The 18,413-nt window shown below is 42.7% G+C and overlaps 1 protein-coding gene across 7 annotated transcripts; it reads right to left on the bottom strand.

Annotated features, from left to right (window-relative positions):
* Window positions 1-1,234: 1,234 nt before the first annotated feature.
* LOC109639948 (zinc finger protein 646-like) lies at window positions 1,235-17,945 on the bottom strand. Of its 7 annotated transcripts, none has more exons than XM_069525065.1 (7): window positions 17,703-17,945; window positions 15,127-15,383; window positions 13,974-14,220; window positions 8,703-8,792; window positions 6,492-6,689; window positions 6,246-6,380; window positions 1,235-3,650 (listed from the first exon to the last, which is right to left on the bottom strand). In XM_069525065.1, the coding sequence occupies exons 1-7, from the start codon at window positions 17,835-17,837 to the stop codon at window positions 3,483-3,485; spliced, it is 1,230 nt and encodes a 409-aa protein (XP_069381166.1). In that variant the 5' UTR covers window positions 17,838-17,945; the 3' UTR covers window positions 1,235-3,482. The 7 variants fall into 7 exon arrangements, with proteins under 7 accessions (XP_069381166.1, XP_069381165.1, XP_069381164.1 ...); XM_069525064.1 differs by having other exon boundaries at window positions 6,198-6,377; XM_069525063.1 differs by having other exon boundaries at window positions 6,198-6,380; window positions 17,703-17,943.
* Window positions 17,946-18,413: the final 468 nt, after the last annotated feature.

Raw genomic sequence — 18,413 nt, 5'->3', positions numbered from 1 at the left:
TTAGATTCTTCTGCTTTAGGAGAACTTTCTCTGGAATAAAATACAATTAACAATATTTGCATGTTGATAGATTCTGCATTATTCAAGGTTAAGTGTTAAATTATTGAATTTTGATTATTAAATCATGTCTGGAAAAAACTGGGAGAGAAAATGTTCATGCACAGATGTGTTCGGTGTCATCTGGAAGATGCCTCGTCCATCAGGATGGCATTGTGCAGGATTTATTTTGCACATTACTATTTTAAAGAATCCATGAAGGTGTTCAAATGGTAACATTCTCTGGCTACATTTACAAATCATTCATACGTTTGTCTCAGCTGTCTCTCTGTGGTTTAATAACATAAAGGATTATTTGATATTCTTTATTTATTTGATCTGAAGGTAAACCGAGTGGAAGACAAATCAGTTTTCAAACATTCCAGTTTAAAACTGAAAAGGACACGTTTAGGTTGTCTGGTTCACTTACCTGTGTTGTTCTGGAGCTTTTGACCTGTCACACAGTCTTCAGTAGCAGATGACGTGTGCACCGTCATGGAAACTCTAAAACCTCTCTGGGAGCAGTCGTCAAGCTCAGGGAAATGAATCAATAATGAATAAGTCTCTCCCAAGGTACGTACACGTGGAGACACAATCGAGTACTTAAATGCCCAGCAGCAACAATCCAAACAAAGAGAACTGCTATACCGATGCCTTGTCCTCCAGAATATCAAGCAAAGTTCTAAGGTCATACATTTGTGCGAGAAGGGGAACGGGCCCAGAGAGCGCCTCCTTCTCTGAGGAGTTGGTTGGAGCAAGCAAGAGACTGGGAAATGCTGGAGGATGGTACGATCACAAATTGTCAGCACAGCCCTGAAACCAGAACCTCCAATTAGGTCTTGGCGGAGGAATGTGTCATACTAGATGACCTGATGGTTCCTGAGGCATGGCTCTTTTCCCCTGATGAAGTGAAGCGATTTGATTCATCACATTGTGTCTGTAATTCTTCAGAGAAGTAGCAACTCTCAATACTCAATCATTTCTTATAGAGAATAGAAAATAGAAAATATTTTGCTATTTTGGACTCTTGGTCTAATAAAAGGAGACGATCAAGAACGGATCACTCACCACTTTCTGTCAGGATGTGGACTAAACAATAAATGCAGATAATAATCGTCCAATTTAAGAATAGTGAGAACAATAATTAGTTGCAGCCCTTATGCGACTGTAAGTTGAGGACAAGCAGCACTGGTGGTGATAATGATAAAACATTTTATTTGTATAGCACTTTTCTAAATACTCAAAGACACTTTACAAGGAGAGAGAAAAGCAACGATGAAAACATGTCATGAATAAAAATAGAAACAACTTTTAAAAGAGAAAATACAATGTCAGTAGAATTGTGGGTATTTCAATGAGCACCGTGTTAGCAAGAAAACCTAACATAACTACCTATGGGATCCATGTTTAAACTGTTATTCATCAAAACAACTGTTTACAAAACACTTTAGGGTGAATTTGGATTCATCCTGCCAACGACGACTGGCTGCTTATTGAAACACCCGGCAGGTAGGTGTTAACTAAATCCATACCAGGAACAGTGAGATGCAGGCATGACGTTCTCTACAAGAAAAGCAACACTGGAGGACGTGTCGGAGCAGGGGTGAGGGTGAGGCTGGGGTGGGAGTGATGTCCAGAGCTGAGAACATTCTGTCCATTGGCCACTGTAGCTTCCACATACATCCATGGGACGGAAACAAACCAGGCACCGGTTCTGCTGCCGAGTCACCTGCAGGGTTAGCGCGGTAGCCGGTGTTACTGGTTACACAGTGTTCAGGCACTATACGGAATTAGCTCAGTGGCCATAACGGTTTAATTTTTATTAGAAATAAAACCTGCTTGGTTCATTTTTCAACGCTGCAGTTATAAGGTGAAAGTGTCAGCTCCGTAGAGCGTGACTCACAGCCCGACGGGTAGACGGGTATGTTGTCCCGTCAGGTTCAGGTCGCGTCGTCTCGCTCTACAGAAGAGTCACAGCACAGGGAAACGGATTGTACGGATTGGGCGTTAAAAGATAAAGACGTTGGATGTTTTAATGTGATGTGGACTGTCAGTCTGGATAATGTAACACTGCACACATCTTCACGTGCGAGCAGAAGAGTGAGGCTGCCTGCAGAGAAATCTACCGTTACAGATCTCGCTCCATAAATGCCGTACACACACCGAGCAAACACGCATGTTTTCTTGTTAAATGTCCAGTGTAACCAGTAACGCCAGTTTTTTCACGAGTTTATTACCCCATGGGAGAGATTTCCACAGTGACTTCCCTACCGACGATCATGTAAGAAAGTTGCCATGAGGGGTGGATGTAAGGCAATGTTACACACAGCTCCAGACAGAGGGAGGCGATGAGTGGCAGAGACAGTAACAGTAATAATTAAACAGCACTTGTCTTCAAGTGCTTTAAAGTGAAAGGAACACATGTCAACGGTGAGTTTGGAACAAAAAAGGATGGAGACCTGTACTTTTATCTTCTAGATTTGATTCCCAGCCAACAGTCAGTAAAACTACAGTAACAACGTGCCACCACTCAAATGCACGTTTAGGAAAAGAGAACTTTCAGTTGTGTGTTGAAAGAAGGTCACCGCACCACGCTGTCCTTATTCTGCGGCTGCGTAGTTAACACGTCCTTTTCCGACAGCGGGGCTTCAGTTCCCTTCTCGACACAGAGAAGCCCAACTGCACAAATTGTACTTTTCCCAAAATGCTTTGCTGAACAATAGTTGTGGTCCTCCCTGTTGCCTGGTGCTCAGAGATGAGAGGTGTGGGTGCTGTAACGTCAAACAGAACGGAAACGACTTCTTGAAATAGTCATGACACCTCCTAACGCACAATATACACAAAGTTCATTCTGGAGCATGTTGAAGGGGTACGTTTAAAAAAAAGTTTGTTTCCCCCTTTCCCTTTACTTTCCAGAAGCCTCCTTTAGCAAAAAGTTGGGTTTTATGTTCGGAAACATATCAAACTGAATGGAGAACTTTGTCACATTTACTTTGACGACTTCAGGGTTCAGGGCTTGGAACACACTCTTGATAAAAAATAGCCTCTTGTTTCTTTTAACATATGGATAAGGAGAGTGGGGGGTGAGGAGAGACACTATTCATAATGGGGAGGATAGATATTTTCATAACTAGAGTGGGGGAGGAGGATAAATTCTCGGTGGGAGGACAGATTAGGGGACATTTTAACTTATATCCAGTACATGGCATAGATCATACATGAGGGTCAAGGCAACACATTTTAACCTAACTACTTGGTAATCAATCTTAACTAGTTCTCAATAGTGCCCGTCCCTGATCCCAAACATAACGTTCCAAAGGAGGGGTGAGGTGGAGGAGGGGGCGCCTCTGGAGTCCTCCGTCCTTGATGCTGGATCCGAAATGGGTGGGGACGAAGAGGGGGTGGCGACAGATGCAAAGTGAAGGGGATGGGTGGGGATGGAGGTCTCATTGATTGTAGAGGGAGCGCTGCTCCCAGGGCATGGCCTGGATGGTGCGTGGCACGGGGGAAGGCTTGAGTGTGGGCGCTCCGTTCGGATGAAGGGAGTGGCCAATGGGGTTGATGGTGGTGAGGGGCCGCTGGGGGGCCAGAGAGAAAGTGTCCTGGTGCTTCGGCTGTCGGAGAGGGAGGTGGGGGAGGGAGGGAAGGGAGGAAGGAAAGAAAAAAAAAAAAGGAAAACTGTCAGTGGAGTGTTTTCTTTAGATTAAATAAAATAAACCAACCTAGTGAAGTTTGGATGAATGAGGTTAAGATGAATTCTGAAAAACTTGCAAAACCAAATGGTCAGGATTGAAATCTCTGTGTGAACGTGTCTGTACATTCACACAGGAGTAAATGAAGGAAGATGATTTCATGTTGGACAGGTCATCAAGCAAATCTGAAGGTGAGCTGGCACAATAACGTGTACGACTGTTCACTTACTTAAAAAAAGGATGATACTATCATTTGATAGATTAATATGCAATAACATCCAAATGGAGTCCTGCTCTACAAAACAATGGTATGACTGTTAATGTGCATTGCACAAATGAAAAGATATGAACATTTACAACTTAGCAGGAGGCTACAGGGCATACTGAGGATTATTTAAGAACTATTAGCTCATCAGCTTTGACAGCTGGATATGTAATCATAGTATCTTTGTTTGAACTATGTGATCGGTGTCTTTCTGACAGAACCGCCAACATTTACATAGACCTACATTACTTTGCTGTTGGTCAGATAGGATTGGACTTGAACTGTGAACACTATGAAAATATTTTTATCAGGTCCAGACTTGGATTTGACAGATTCCTAAAACAAAATGACTCATATCTAAATTAAGGATTAAACATTGATAAAATAACATCACAATCCTGTTTACCTTAGAGATAACTCAACGTCACCAATCGACTTTTACTTACACTTACAAAAAACATCTGTAGAACACAATTCTCAAAGTAACAATGATGCATGTGTGAGTGTTAAACCAAAGAAGACAGTGCGAGTGGCAGTAAAATGTCATGACGTGTGAAACATGAGCAGCCTCAAACACAACGCTGAGTGAATGATTAGTGTGGAAGAGTGAAAGAAAGAGCTACGCTAACAGCACAGCCCCCGGTTAGTAGAGTTAGAGAGCTTCCTACCGCCAGAGTCCATCAACAGTTTAGGGCCCAACGTGAGGAATGACCTCATCAAGTGGATTTTAGTCTGCTGGTTTTATTTTCTGGCCAATCAGAGAAATGTTGGAGACGACGTTCAAGCTCTATCCTCTGACTTCTTTTCCTTCATTCCACACTTTTTGAGTCTAACAGCGTTTTCTCACCTGAACGTTCAGACCAAGGTTTGAACCAAGCTGTATGTCTGGTTACATTGTTTACACCTGATCCAGTTAATTGGGTTCACTTTGTAATCTAGGTTTGTGTGACATCCATACGTCCTGTTGTCTCCACCAACATGGACAGAGACTACCTGTCCCTGATTAGTTAGTTGAGGGGAATGTGTCTGACGTCAGTGTGCTGACCAATCAGTGGGTAGTTCTCTTTCCATTTAAATAGAGAAAGTGAATGAAATGGTTCATTTAGTCAATTTAAAGGGCCACTATAATATCACTATGGTATTACTACCAGCATCACTAACCAACAGGCGCAGTGCTCCACTAGTTTGAATGCACCAAATGAACATCTGCGATTGTCTGAGGCAAACACTGCTTTTTCTGCTTCCATTGTCTCAACTCCCTGCTATGTGTCCCAAAGTCCAGACTAGGCTTGCAACTAATGATTGTTATGTAATCGATTGAGCTGTCGATAATTTTTTCCGATTATTGATTATCGATTATTAAACAGATAAAAAGCCAAAAGCTACATTTGATCTTTTCCCACAGTTTATTGGAAAAGCAATTTCATCTTCTTAAACAATGCTGGTTCTATAAGCATTTTAAACATCTGCAACTTAATTATGATCATTCAACTTCATGATAAGAATTAAAGATTAACTGGAATTAAAGATTAAATATAATACAGTGTAATATTTCTACTGAATTGTAGATGTCTATTATGAGCAATCGGTTTGAATCTTACAAATGTGGAACTTTTTGAGACGTTAAAACAGAATTAATGATTGTTTTGACAAGTCAGAATGATATTATATATATTTTATAGGAAAATGATAACTAGTCACAGTAAAAGTCAAAATGACATGGTTAATGTTAATATTGTGAACAATCCTTGTATCCATTCTAAGAAACGTTTACGACGGAGAGGAGACAGCTTCGTCGCTAGAGCTAAACAAGGCATGGGAATGGCTGGTTTACTGCCCCCACCTCAAGAGACGCTGTCACACACACAGCATTATAACAGGCCAGACTAATCGATTAGTAAATAAGTTGCCAACTATATTAATAATTGATTGAATCATTTAGTTGTTCCAGACACTTGACTTTTGTCTAGTAAATGCTTAGAAATAAAAACAACAGACCAAAAACCCAGAGATTTAGGACTGTGTCCACCAGGCCTCTCTACTCTTTTTTAAGCGGAAAGTTGGGCTGAAGGACAGAGTCCAAGTGGCCACAGACAGCACTGAAACATTAGTCCCTCTCTCTCCTGATGTTAGTAGGCAGACAGGGAGAAGGCAGCTAGCCAGCAGACAGTGGATGGCGGGTGTGTGGCGGTTCTCTCTCCTACCATAGGGTTGGCGCTCAGCCTAGTGTATCCCAAGCTCATCTCCTTTACCTCAGGCACCAGGGGCTGGAGCAGGGAGTAGGAGGAGGATGGGGCGGCGCTAGAGGAGGAGACGTGTTTGTTGGAGGACGAGCTCCTCATGCTCTGCTGGCTGCTCTGGGAGGACACTGAACTGGGACGGCCCTGCTGGGAACACACAGATCAACACACCCTCTTAAAGCGACGGCAAATATCATATAACTGGTAATGATTGCTCAGTGTTGGTGCAGCCCGCGTGAACCGATTTCTCCTCCCTACCTGGTGGGGGTCAGGTACGGACTGGCTGGCCACATTGCCGCCTTGCCCGCCCTGAGACATTGGTGACACGCAGTGGGAGGGAAGAGGTTCCTGTCGACCGTGTCCTCCATGTTGCTGTTGCATCATGGAGTTAGCGTTGTTCTGCCGCTGCTGCTGACGGCGAGGAGTGGTGGAGAAATTGGACCGGCGACTGCCAGACTGGATGGAGGGACAGGGTGAAGAATGAAAGAGAGGGATGTTAAAAAAAAAAAAAAAAAAATACAATTTCAGTTTTGCACACAGCTTTGTGCAACATTCAGAGCAGAAATACAGAAACATCTGAGGAGGAGGACGTGACAGATGAATGTGATGACCTGTTGTTTTCCTCCACAACACATCAGATCCTTCAATCTTCTGGTTTTGTTCAGAGTCAATGTCTGAAGTTCCTGTTTCACTTGTGCTTTAGTCTCATTATCACTACCCTCACTTTCTTCAAACCTATTAATATGACGGGATGGAGTGATCAAATTGTACACGCATACACACACAAATACACTCACAAATATTGACCAAATGACCACATCTAGAAACCAAAGCTTCTTCTGTAACCATGACAACTACAGAAGATGCTTGCCCTGTCTACCTGTCCCTATCTAACAGAGTTTAACCTAACCTTCTATTATCTATTTTTTCTCTACAACTTTGGTCCTAGTTCAGACCATCATTCATGTCGGGGTTGCTAAGATTTTACTGACGAGGAGCCCCGCAAGACCCCGTAAGACAATGGGAGATATTAAGTGAAATGAGGGGAACACTGGCTTGGAAGTGAAAATAAAACATTATGTCTTCAAGTTGAAGTAGGAAGTCCTTTTACCACTCATTAAACCACCAACGAGACATTTTTAACTGTGAATCTCGTCACCCATTGTATACACTGGACTTTATTACTTTCAGTATTAAAGGAAGGATTGTGAACATGACCTCTCATGTGTGGTTTCATTTTCACTTCCTAAACGAGTAGATTTAATAAAAAAGGATGTGTTCAGAGTGTATTCATGACCTTGGGACAAAGGTCTTAAAGCTGTGCCTACTGGTCAGGGGTCACCTCACCCAGTGAGCTGTGGCCCTCAATCCACCACCCCATTACTGAGATTCACTGAAAAATCGCTTTTTTATTTTTTAGATTACAGATTAAATTTTAGATTCTAGAATGTTATTTATTATATAATCTAAACTGGGGACGTGTAATAACAACTAAGGGCCAGTTAGCCTGTTAGGATCAGCAAGTGACCTGGAGAGCTAACTGTTGCTATCCGCCCCTTTGTTGACCAGAAGCTTGAAACTCTCAGCACTTACATGAACACTTCCTGCATGAGACGAGGGGGTGTTTTAAAATAAAAGCTCCAATGTTTGATTCATTTGATTTCTGATTTATTAGAACAAATCTTTATTTTAATTTATTATGACAATGCTTAACTTTATTACATTTTACTTGACCTATGACCTTCTTATATCAGTCAGTTTTTTTCAACCATAACTTAAAGAGCAGGTTAAGGGATTTATAACAAAGATGCTGCTCTAATAAAACGCAGACTGACATCTGATAATCTGATATGTGTTTGGAAATATTATTCATGATGTACTGTGCAATCTCTTGAAATGTAATATTTGACCTTTCCTTATAACTTCTAAAATCGAATAACAACACATGTCAATAAGTGTGATATCAGGAGATAAGCACAGGTATAGCAGGGAGGATTGTTGCTATTGTAGCTTTCATCCTGGTGGTCAAAACACTTTTAGGGATGTAGAATTTTCCTAATTCTGATGAGTTTTAATTACTTCGTAATTTATGTGCATGGAATTTTAGATGTAATGGTCGGACAACAGTGATCAGTCACGATCGCCTGTGTTTGCTTTGATGTTGGATCAGGCTGCCACCACTGTAGTGACGCTGAAACAAAAAAGAACAAATTTCGGAGTAGAATTTGTCATAATGATTTCATGTTGCACAGCCATGTTGTTAAAGAGCTTTGTTAACAGTTACATCAGAGGCAAGTGCAATCAACTGTTCACCAGTTAATAGAATTTTTTATGTGACCACCACATCCAAAACTTGCAGAAGTTGACCCTTCCTCACTGCTAAACTCCAATCCACTGACTCTGCCTCACACAAAACACGCACGACACACACACACACACGCTCGCTCGCTCGCTCATGCTCACACCAACCTGGTTTTTGGCCGCGGCGCTGCAGCGGTGCTGGGCCAGGTCCAGCATGGATCGGTAGCTCTTAAAGCAGGACGGGCAGTTGAACCGGTTCTTATGAACCAACCCCACGCACACACAGACACAAGCGCACGCACACACACAGACACACGCACACATAATTGGATTACTTGATTGATCCTTTGCCTACACTAGCCTAACCCTGGTCTAACTCTGAAACACGCTCTGCCAAGCAGGCTGCTTGTAAAAAACTGTAGCTGGAGAAAGGACAGTGTGCAGAAAAATTGGCTACAACATTTCACATGCACATTTCATCAAAGGAAATACTGCCAAATACACGTCGCCATACATGCATATGCACGCACACTTGGACCACATCAAGGTTACCACAGAAGTAATTTCAACTTGAATTCAATTTTAAAACATAAAGTTTAAAAAAAAAATTTAAGTTTGTTTTTAAGTCACGTTGAAGGTTTTGCAATGTTTATTCTCTACACAACAAGCACTGCTGAAGGTCATTGTAAATGTATCTGTGTGCACTCTCCGAGCACTTTATTAGGAACATCTGTTCAAACAGGCTTATTTGTGTTATCAGACAATCCTGTAGCAGCCTCGCACTGCTGGTTGAAAAATGTGATCTTAGTGACTGCGATCATGGCGTGTTTGTCGGTGCCAGAAGGGGCTGTTTATAAGTTTCTCAAACTGCTGATCTCCAGGTATTTTCACACACAACAGTCTCCAGAGTTTTCACTCAGAGTGGAGCCAAAACCAAGAAAAGAGCAGCAGCTCTGTGGATGGAGACGCTGTGTAGTTGAGGTCAGAGGAGAGGACCAGACTGGATTTAGGTACGGTAACTCAGGCACAGAACAAAACTACAGTAGACGCTTTGCATTAGACAACACACTCCCAAGACCATCACATCCATTCAGTGAAGTCTTAATGCATTACCTGCATGTGTTTGACTAGGACTTGCATTACAACAATGCATTTAGTACTTGCTCTCATTTTTCATTAAGTTAATCGAGAACCAGAAAGCCACCTCGGACACACATGACTACAGTTTCATAGTGATCAATTTCTTTCAATCTTATAATAACAGATCACTAAGTTGGTGTTAAAGGGATAGATCATCCAAAAATCTAAATTCACTCATTATCGCCACTATACCGATGGGGGGGTGGGTGAAGTGTTTGAGTCCACAAAACAATTCTGGAGTGTCAGGGGTAAACTTTGTTAGAGCAGAATCCAATACAACTGAAGTCAATGGCGAGTCCTTCTTCAGACATAATAAAACGACAGGAAAATCATAAAATGCCTGCATACTGCTCGTGTGGTGTCATCCAAGTGTCGGCAAGCCCCGACATTCATGTTCCACTCGAAACGAGGTCATTTACACTTTGTTATAACCCTTAAGGTCTGCTGACGTCTTCCTATGAGGTGCGTTCAGGGACCGTCAGATATGCCAAGTCTGCTAGTTAAGCCACTTAAATAAAATTTAAACTTTATAGGCTTAAAACAGTGTAAATGACCTTGTTTTGAGTTGAATTTGAATGTCGAGGCTTGTGGAAACAACACAAGCAGTTTGGAGGCATGTTGTGTTTTCTCCTGTTGTTTTATTATGTCTGAAGATAAGTCACTGATGTCCTCAATTGTATAGGTTTCGGCTGCAACACTGTTTACCCCTGAAACTCCAAAAGTGTTTTGAGGACTCAAACACTTCACCCCCCCCCTTCCCCATCGGCATAGTGGTGAGTAGATAATGAGTGAATTTTCATTCTGGGTAAATTATCCCTTTAAGCTCAGTTGCAGCACTGTATAGCTAGGCAGTAGTAGCGCATCAAAGATAATTATTTCTCTACAGCATTCATTTTTTTATGTTTGCTCTCTAAAAAAGACTATTACTGTTATTACAAGTGTACTGATATTTACAAAAAAAGACTATCAATTCAAACATCAGACAACAGTAAGTCTATGACAGTGGTCAGTGCTCTCCACATCGATTTCAATTTGGACTTGTGTGCTGCATCTTAAGCCTTTATCAGAGTGGCCCTGCCTGGCCCCCCTGGGCAGCATCGAGGCGCATTACTCCGCCTGTCAACAAGAGATTCTGATCCTCTGTTCTTTTCAAAACACTCACACTTAGAGCCAAATTCATATTTTTGTTCTGTTGCTGTTCTGTTCCTGGTGTTTATTGTTAAAGGTCAGGTGCAGGTCAGTGGGACAGTGGAGGAAGGACACTCAGGAGGAGACTTTGACACGGCCACGACAAGACCTCTAATGTGCGTCTGTCCTGATCTTGAAGCAGGGAAGGTTGTAACTGTTTAGCGGCGGGACAGCAATAAAGAAATGAATGTAAAGGAAAACATGAATCAATTATGTTCACGTCCGCATTGCGATGCTTCGAAGAAACGATGAATATTCAGATCACTGACAGGGTTTTCTGGCAATGAATCATTGTTGGAAGAAGAGAATAGAGAGAGAAAAAGAAGTGAGAGAGGCTCCGTCAAATCTTGCTCCGCCTCCTCCCGACTAAATCGATCACTTTGTCCAGAGTCAGATTCATCACTATGAGCGGATGATTAATTGAAAGGATTGAGGGGAAAGTAACGCGCGCACCCACACACACTGACTATGCTCCTCTCTCCATCTGTCTCTCTCTCTTTCAGACTCAGCTGACATCTCTGACTCGCTACAGTTTAAAAGTTGATTTGTTTCTCGCCACATCAACATTGATCATCACATAATGATCGATGCTTTTCTTAATAAATTAGTCTCTCTTCAGAGCAGCGCACGCATTTATCAGCCATCCCGCTCGCTTATACTCTCTCTCTCTTACTTAACATGATCCAAACATGGACTGTTTATGATTAATAATCGCAAGTTATATCGTCATCACAATATTCAACAAGGTTATCGCATGTTTTCCCAATATCGTGCAGCCCTAGTGGTATTCATAGTGGATTATTCTGGATCTAGGATATATCATTTTGAAAAGCTCATGGTTCTTTTTTTAGGTTGCATCCACTGCTGATCACTACTGTCACACAGAAAAAGCCGATATTAGAGCTGCCTGCTATCAACCCAAACTTTAAAAGTTCCAAATCCTGCAGCTGCTACTTAAGAAGCAATCACACAGCACAGGCCTTGTGCCCCCTCTTGGCTGACACACAACATCCCCTGACCTCCTCTATTACACCCGTATCATGTCTTTACTGGAGACACATGGTGAGCTGCACAATGAGAAGTATAGAGCCCACCAAGTACAGAGCTGGGGACTGAGGCTAAATCCAAATTACTACATTTTTGATTGAAAACACATCACACAACGGATACGCCTGGAATCCATCAATTTTAGAGCCATTAAAACAGAGTAGTTTTGAAACACTGCTGTCACAACAGCTAACAAGCATTAATCTGCGACAATGCATGTCTTCCTGTGTACACCTGCAGGCGCATCCCCTTTGTATGTGGGTGGTTATGCGATATGGATTTTAAGGTTTGTTAGTGTAGACTGGAATTTAAACCGATACGGAGTCAAAACGTTTGTGTGGACAAAGATCTTTTTGGGTTTCCTATTTGCGATACCGACCCCTTGTGGGATGTCAGGAAGGGAGGCAGAACTGGGAAAGATTGTGTGGCAGATATCAGGCCCTCCTGCTGAAGCTCCTTGTTGGCAGGAGCTGGTGCCTGGTGACACTGTGCTCAGGCCAACGACAGAGTTAACAGTGACAAGAGTAGGAACTGGAGCTGGCAATTTAATGAAGATATTTATTAAAATTCTAAATCTGCAAAGTGTACGTTGTGCATCACAACACCAATACATGGAATTAATGTGTGTGTGATTCTGAGCAAGTTACTGTTACAATAAATTACTTTTGTTATTTAAAAAAACTACGTATTATTCTAGGGCCTAGTATACATTTCTTATTGTGCATTAGTCCTTCACTGAAACAAAGACACTCTTCAAACAGTATATATAATATAACTATAGCTGTTTAAAAAGATGTTGCCTTGATGAAAACAAATGCCACACCTCCCTTTGTGTTGCCCATTCAGTCTGTGGAGTGAAGCCAAGAAAAGAGGCAGCTCGACACAACCACAACTGAATGATGTTATCCTGAGTACAGGAGAACCAAGTGACAAATAAGTCTGTAGTCTGATACAAATGGACCTGTCCTGTCTCATCTCACAGCTCGTCAGTGTCTGACCCTCAATGTGAGGCACTTTGATCAGTTAATGGGCAATTTTAAAACATATATTTCAGGGCTGCTCTCAATTGAGTCTCTGAAACATGTGTGTGCAGTGTGAAAAGGGTCAACACTAAGCTTATCCACCAGGATGCCAGTTTACGGCTGAAGCCATTTCGCTTTACAAACATCGAGAGGGCCTTCGATTTCACAGGGGGCACTCACTAACATTAACATAAGCATGTCCTGACCCAAGTGTGAAGAATTCATCTGTAAAATGTCTACAGGGAGAGGCACGACTCCAATACATCTCTCCACAGAAAATAGTTGTTGGATGCTGTATGAATGTCTTAAGTACAATTGGATAAAAGATGAGTAAAATAAAAGAAGAGCAAAGGTCAGATAAGTCCTAGAGGAACGGATGATTAGGTTAGTGCATGCTATAAGCAAAGATTTTGTTCATCTTCTCAGCTAGAAGAATTCATACATATTGTATCAATTGCATTAAAGGTACAGTGTGTAGAATTAAGTGATATCTAGTGTTGAAGTTGTATGTTGCAGCTGAACACCCCTCACCTCACCCTCTCCTTCCAAACATGAAAAAGAACCTGTGGTAACTTCAGTTGTCATAAAAACTCAAACGCTGTTTAGTTTGTCCAGTCTAGACTAATGTAAAAAACATGGCGGCCTCTGTAGAGAGGACCCCCTCCATGTAAATATAAAGAATTTAAATATAAAGGGTCTTTTCTGGGGTAAAGAAAACTACAATTCATAAATTTTAGATGAAATGAATTAGTGAAAACATCATGAGGATTATTCTACATTAAATTTAGAGATAATAGTGCCAATTGTTCCCTAACCCTAAATCTTACACACTGGACCTTTAAGGAAGCATTTATGTAGCAAAACAAAACCTGTAATCAAATATCACATTTCATCGAGATAGAAAATATGAAAGCTCTTGCATTGGTTTATTGACACTTTGCCATCCCAGAATTCGGACATAAGCAATATAAACGCAGCCCAACACACTTATCATCCCAAGTGTCATGCACTCCTCTCCATGCACCTTCTCACACACACACACCTGGTTAGATGCAGCAGCGGTGCAGCGATGCTGGGCCAGCTCCAGCATAGTCCTGAAGCTCTTGCAGCAAGAGGGACAGTCAAAGCGGTTGGGTCCGTCATCGTGGATCCTCTGGTGGTTACGGAGGTACCGGGCAAGGCGGAAGGCCTTCCCGCACAGGTCGCACATGTAGCGCTTCTGACCGTGAATTCGCATATGGTTGCGTAGGGACATGTAGTTGGTGTAGGGCTTGCTGCAAAAGTCGCATCTGAAATTTGGAGAAGAGAAGATGTTAAAATCATTTCAGGCAGTCAACAGATGCTCTCTGTTTACAGTGAGTCGGTAGGAGTTCTGTGTCTTTTCCAACCACACAGATTTATTGACATCAACTATAAACAACGGGAAGCTGGAGGGCAGAAAACTCTCATCCCACTTTCTACAGCTGCTTTCAGACATGCATTTAACTCCACATATTCATATAACTTTGCGAGGCGGCTGCCTCCGTCAAATTTCGCGCCACCTCCCAACAAAATTCTAGTTTACTGGAAACCGCTTAAAGTGATCACGTTTGTCCCGGGGCAAAATTAATCACTTACTATTGAAGAATTGCATAGCTTATATGATAGTTCCAGAACATGAAGGAAAGGTAACAGCACCTGACTCTCGCTGGAACCCAGACAACCATACACGCACTCACACACAAACAGTGTCATCAGGCACATGTGTAATCTCAGACTGGGTAAAGACATTGGCACTGCACGGCACAAGTGATAGAGACACAGAGAGGAGCAGCAAATGACTGACAGAGCCTGTAAAAACTGTAACCAAACACACACGAAGAGACCCAAAATGAACATTGTAATTGGACTCAGTGGAGCTATGCATCGCACCCTGGGAGTCTGTCCCAGGCTGGGTGACGCTGCGGCCAGGCTGTGTGCCGCCTGGCTTGGGCAGTGGAGCTGTCCGTGGTCCCTGGGGCAGACAACTTGGGGAACTGTGCATGACTCTCTGGACGTCTCCCTGGTCCTGTTCTTGTGAACGCATCTGACTCAGACAGTCTCTTGCAGCCGCTTCCATATGTGAGAGGCAAAGTCCAGAGAACGTCCATACACAACTATTCAGACATTTTCCAGAGTTCAAGTCTGAAAACGGCTTATGAGTCTCAAGCTCCTACCTGAAGTCTCCTGTCTTGTGGGTGAGCTTGTGGTTGAGCAGGGAGCTGGCGTGCTTGTAGGCGCAGGTGCACATGTCACAGACGTATGGCCTCTCGTCGGATTCCATGTCGTCTGCCACCGTCGTCGTTGCAGGGGGTGGCGCTCTGGAGTCCAGGGAAAGACTAGAGGTGGACAGTGACGCTGCGGAGAGACTGGAGGTGGTGAGGGCTGCTGAGGACGAAGGGAGCTGATCACACCAACTGATGGTCGAACTCGGCTGTGGGAGATGAAAAGAGATACTTTAGAGCAGAGAACAATATCAACAAGTCATTGATCTGTGCAAAGATGCAGCTAGCAGTTTTTGGAAACTAATATTTTTGAATTTAGAGTGGTATGATATTTTGAATTTGTTGCCCAACCCCAATTTATATTACATTTGCAGAAAGCAGACTAATACTTGTTCTCTTCAAGATATTCTGCTGAATGTGATGCAACTCAGTCCATACACAACTAAAACTATCTAGCTGTCTTCTGACTATGTTTCATAAGGATGCACACTGTGTTTTCTTTTTGCATTTATATACTCCAGTACTGACCAGTAATTCTCCAATTTGATTCAACACACTTTCTTTCGCTCCTTTCACTGAGTGATTAGCACATACCACATGACCCACGTGGACATATGTTGTCTGGTCCAATTAGTAAAATGAATATGAAAAGAATCAGAATTGATCACAACATTTTACACAACAAAATCCAGAGGAGCATCAGTCTAGTCCGTGTCACCCTGACGTCAACAAACACAACCTTCTTCCTGCCAGAGCTCCGACATGTCTGCAGGTGAACAGGTTCTCTCATATTATTAGTTAGTTGTCAAGCACCATATTTCCGACAGATCATTTTGCTGCATCTTTTGCATAAATATATATATCTTAATGACTTTGTCAACAGACTAAAAGTGCTGCAGTGTGACAAACATCACTAAACAATTCGACAACATTTACGCGGCACACAGAAGCAACCTGATAATACAGAGGACAAAATAACCCTCCATGCAGAGCAATGCAATTTTTGAGTGATACTGTGAATCAGTTAAAGGCTGACGTTAGGTGTAGGGCGATACTGGAACTGTGCACACAGAAAGGTACAGCTGAAGTTAACTTAAATGGCTTATGTTCTGTACACACAGACAATGTTGGCGCCCTGAGAAAATGTGTGCTGGTGTCAACACCCTGCAGCCTTCCTGCATTTCATTTGCATTTTATGCTGTGAATGTGATGTCAACGTTACAAATAATTGAGCTCTTTCTGCCAAAGTGATGTAGGTATCAGACAAGTGAAATGGCGAGGAAAAAATATTTCAAAAGAAATGTATGGTACCACACTTTGAAGACGACAAATCAGGGGAAATTATCTCTCTTGATGAACTCGATCATCGTCTCCATCAGCAACTCCTCTACAAGATCTACTCCTTTAATTCAAGTGTGGCTTTTTATGCAACAACCCAGAAGAAGCTCCCATTGCTGAGATGTGTGAGACTACCATCTGACAAATGTTGTCTAGTTAGATCATATAATAACATTTAAATCTCTGGGGTTAAATAAGCATTTCAAAGATGCAGCAAGTGTGAGTAAACAACCAATAGAAGTTGAACGAGTGTTTTAGAGTAAGGCCTGAAAAAAGTGATGCCAACTGCCCTCTGAGTGAACTTCACTGTGGGAACACATAGATGTGTTAAAAAGATTTTGACTCGCATGTGCAGATGATATGAAAGTAGCCTGTCAGGTGGCTCCACATTCAAACCTGGAAGGGACATAAACAAGTGTGAGGAGGTGTCGATGAACGTGTGGGTGTGTGTGCAGATGAGAGCCACCATGAATGAAGCGCACAGTCTGGCATCACAAAGGGCTCTTTCAAAGTCCTCCGCGGGGCGTCTTCCGCCGCCGCTTCCTGTGGGACAGCCTGCTCGTGTTTACTTTGCGCTGTTCGCTAACAATATCACGGGCCGCGAGTGTGCACCTCTGCCCCCGCTGCTCCAACACGACCCCCCCTCCGTGGATCACGGCGCCGGGGCTGACCTCCCTACACCACCCGGTTATCTTTTCAAACACGCGGCTGCGCTCGGGAAGAAAACCCCGCTGCCTGTGTTTGCACGGAGCTCTGTTGTTAGCTAACCCGAGCTTCCTGGTGTTAGCATCGGCTCGGCAATGTTTGTCTACGTTCAAACACATTCCCCCAAACCGTGTTCCTGGTTCCAGACACCAGCACGTGTGCAATGTTTACTTCACCAAACCATTTCAGTGGAGTGATAGATACACAGTGTGCAGGAGCTCACGAGTACTAGCCACTTAGCTCGGAAGCTAATAGCCAACTAGGCCGAGAGCCGCTCGGCGTGACGATGGTTGTGCTTTGCAGGGAGAGAAAGAAGCTCTTCTGGGAGCGAACTTGCAGCTCGAGATAACCCGGCGTTGCTAAACGAACTCAGCAGCCACGCTTAAGTAATAATTCCCCCAACTCTCAGTAAAATGTAGCCCCGTTAGCCGTCAGACGCGGCTAGCTGAGAGCTAGCTAAGGCTGGTGGCAGCTGGCTTTCTTACTCCGGAGTCGTTGGGATCCTTTTTCCAGAACAATTGAGAGCAGTGACCGAAGGTCTCTGTCGATGTCACATAATTTACTCCGTTTCGATCCTGGAAGTCTCCGTGTGCGCTGCCGGTATTCGTTCGGGCGTACATCGTCGCTTTTCGGGTTCTTCGACTTTTTTCTGGATGAAAAGAAATAGGGCCGCTTTGTCGGGATCTTCTTCCGAAAAGAAAAATATCTCTTCTGTGAAATGAGCGTTTTGGTGGCGGACATATCGAAGCATGCAGGTCATTACCGCCGCCTGCTGGAGCGGAGTGTGATGACACACACGCTGGGGAAAAAAAAAGATCTAAATGTGAAACAACAGGAAACTGCTGATAAGACTTTAATTCATTTGAAATTCTTGTTGATCTCTTGATCCAAGATTACAGTACAATACAATATATAATGGAATAGAATACAGAAAACAAAACAATGAAGAGTTAGGTCTAAAAATATAAGTGGAAATTGAAATTAAAGTAAAAGTGTAAGTGTTTGTAAATGAAATAAAATAGTGCATACCGAGTATTTTTTTTAATCCAAGAAACCCAGTTAAAATGGAGAAAATAAGAGAAGGTCAAACGGCAAATATAGAATTTTAACATGCCACACTGTTTCTCAGGCAAGTTTTGTACAGATATTTCTGTCTTCTCTCCTTTTAGATCTCTTTAGTTCTGATGTTGTTTGTT

The sequence above is a fragment of the Paralichthys olivaceus genome, chromosome 5 (assembly GCF_024713975.1).
Source record: "Paralichthys olivaceus isolate ysfri-2021 chromosome 5, ASM2471397v2, whole genome shotgun sequence".
Lineage (NCBI taxonomy): Eukaryota > Metazoa > Chordata > Actinopteri > Pleuronectiformes > Paralichthyidae > Paralichthys > Paralichthys olivaceus.
The sequence above is the reverse complement of the archived record's forward strand: the minus strand, read 5'-3'. Positions and strand labels throughout refer to the sequence as shown.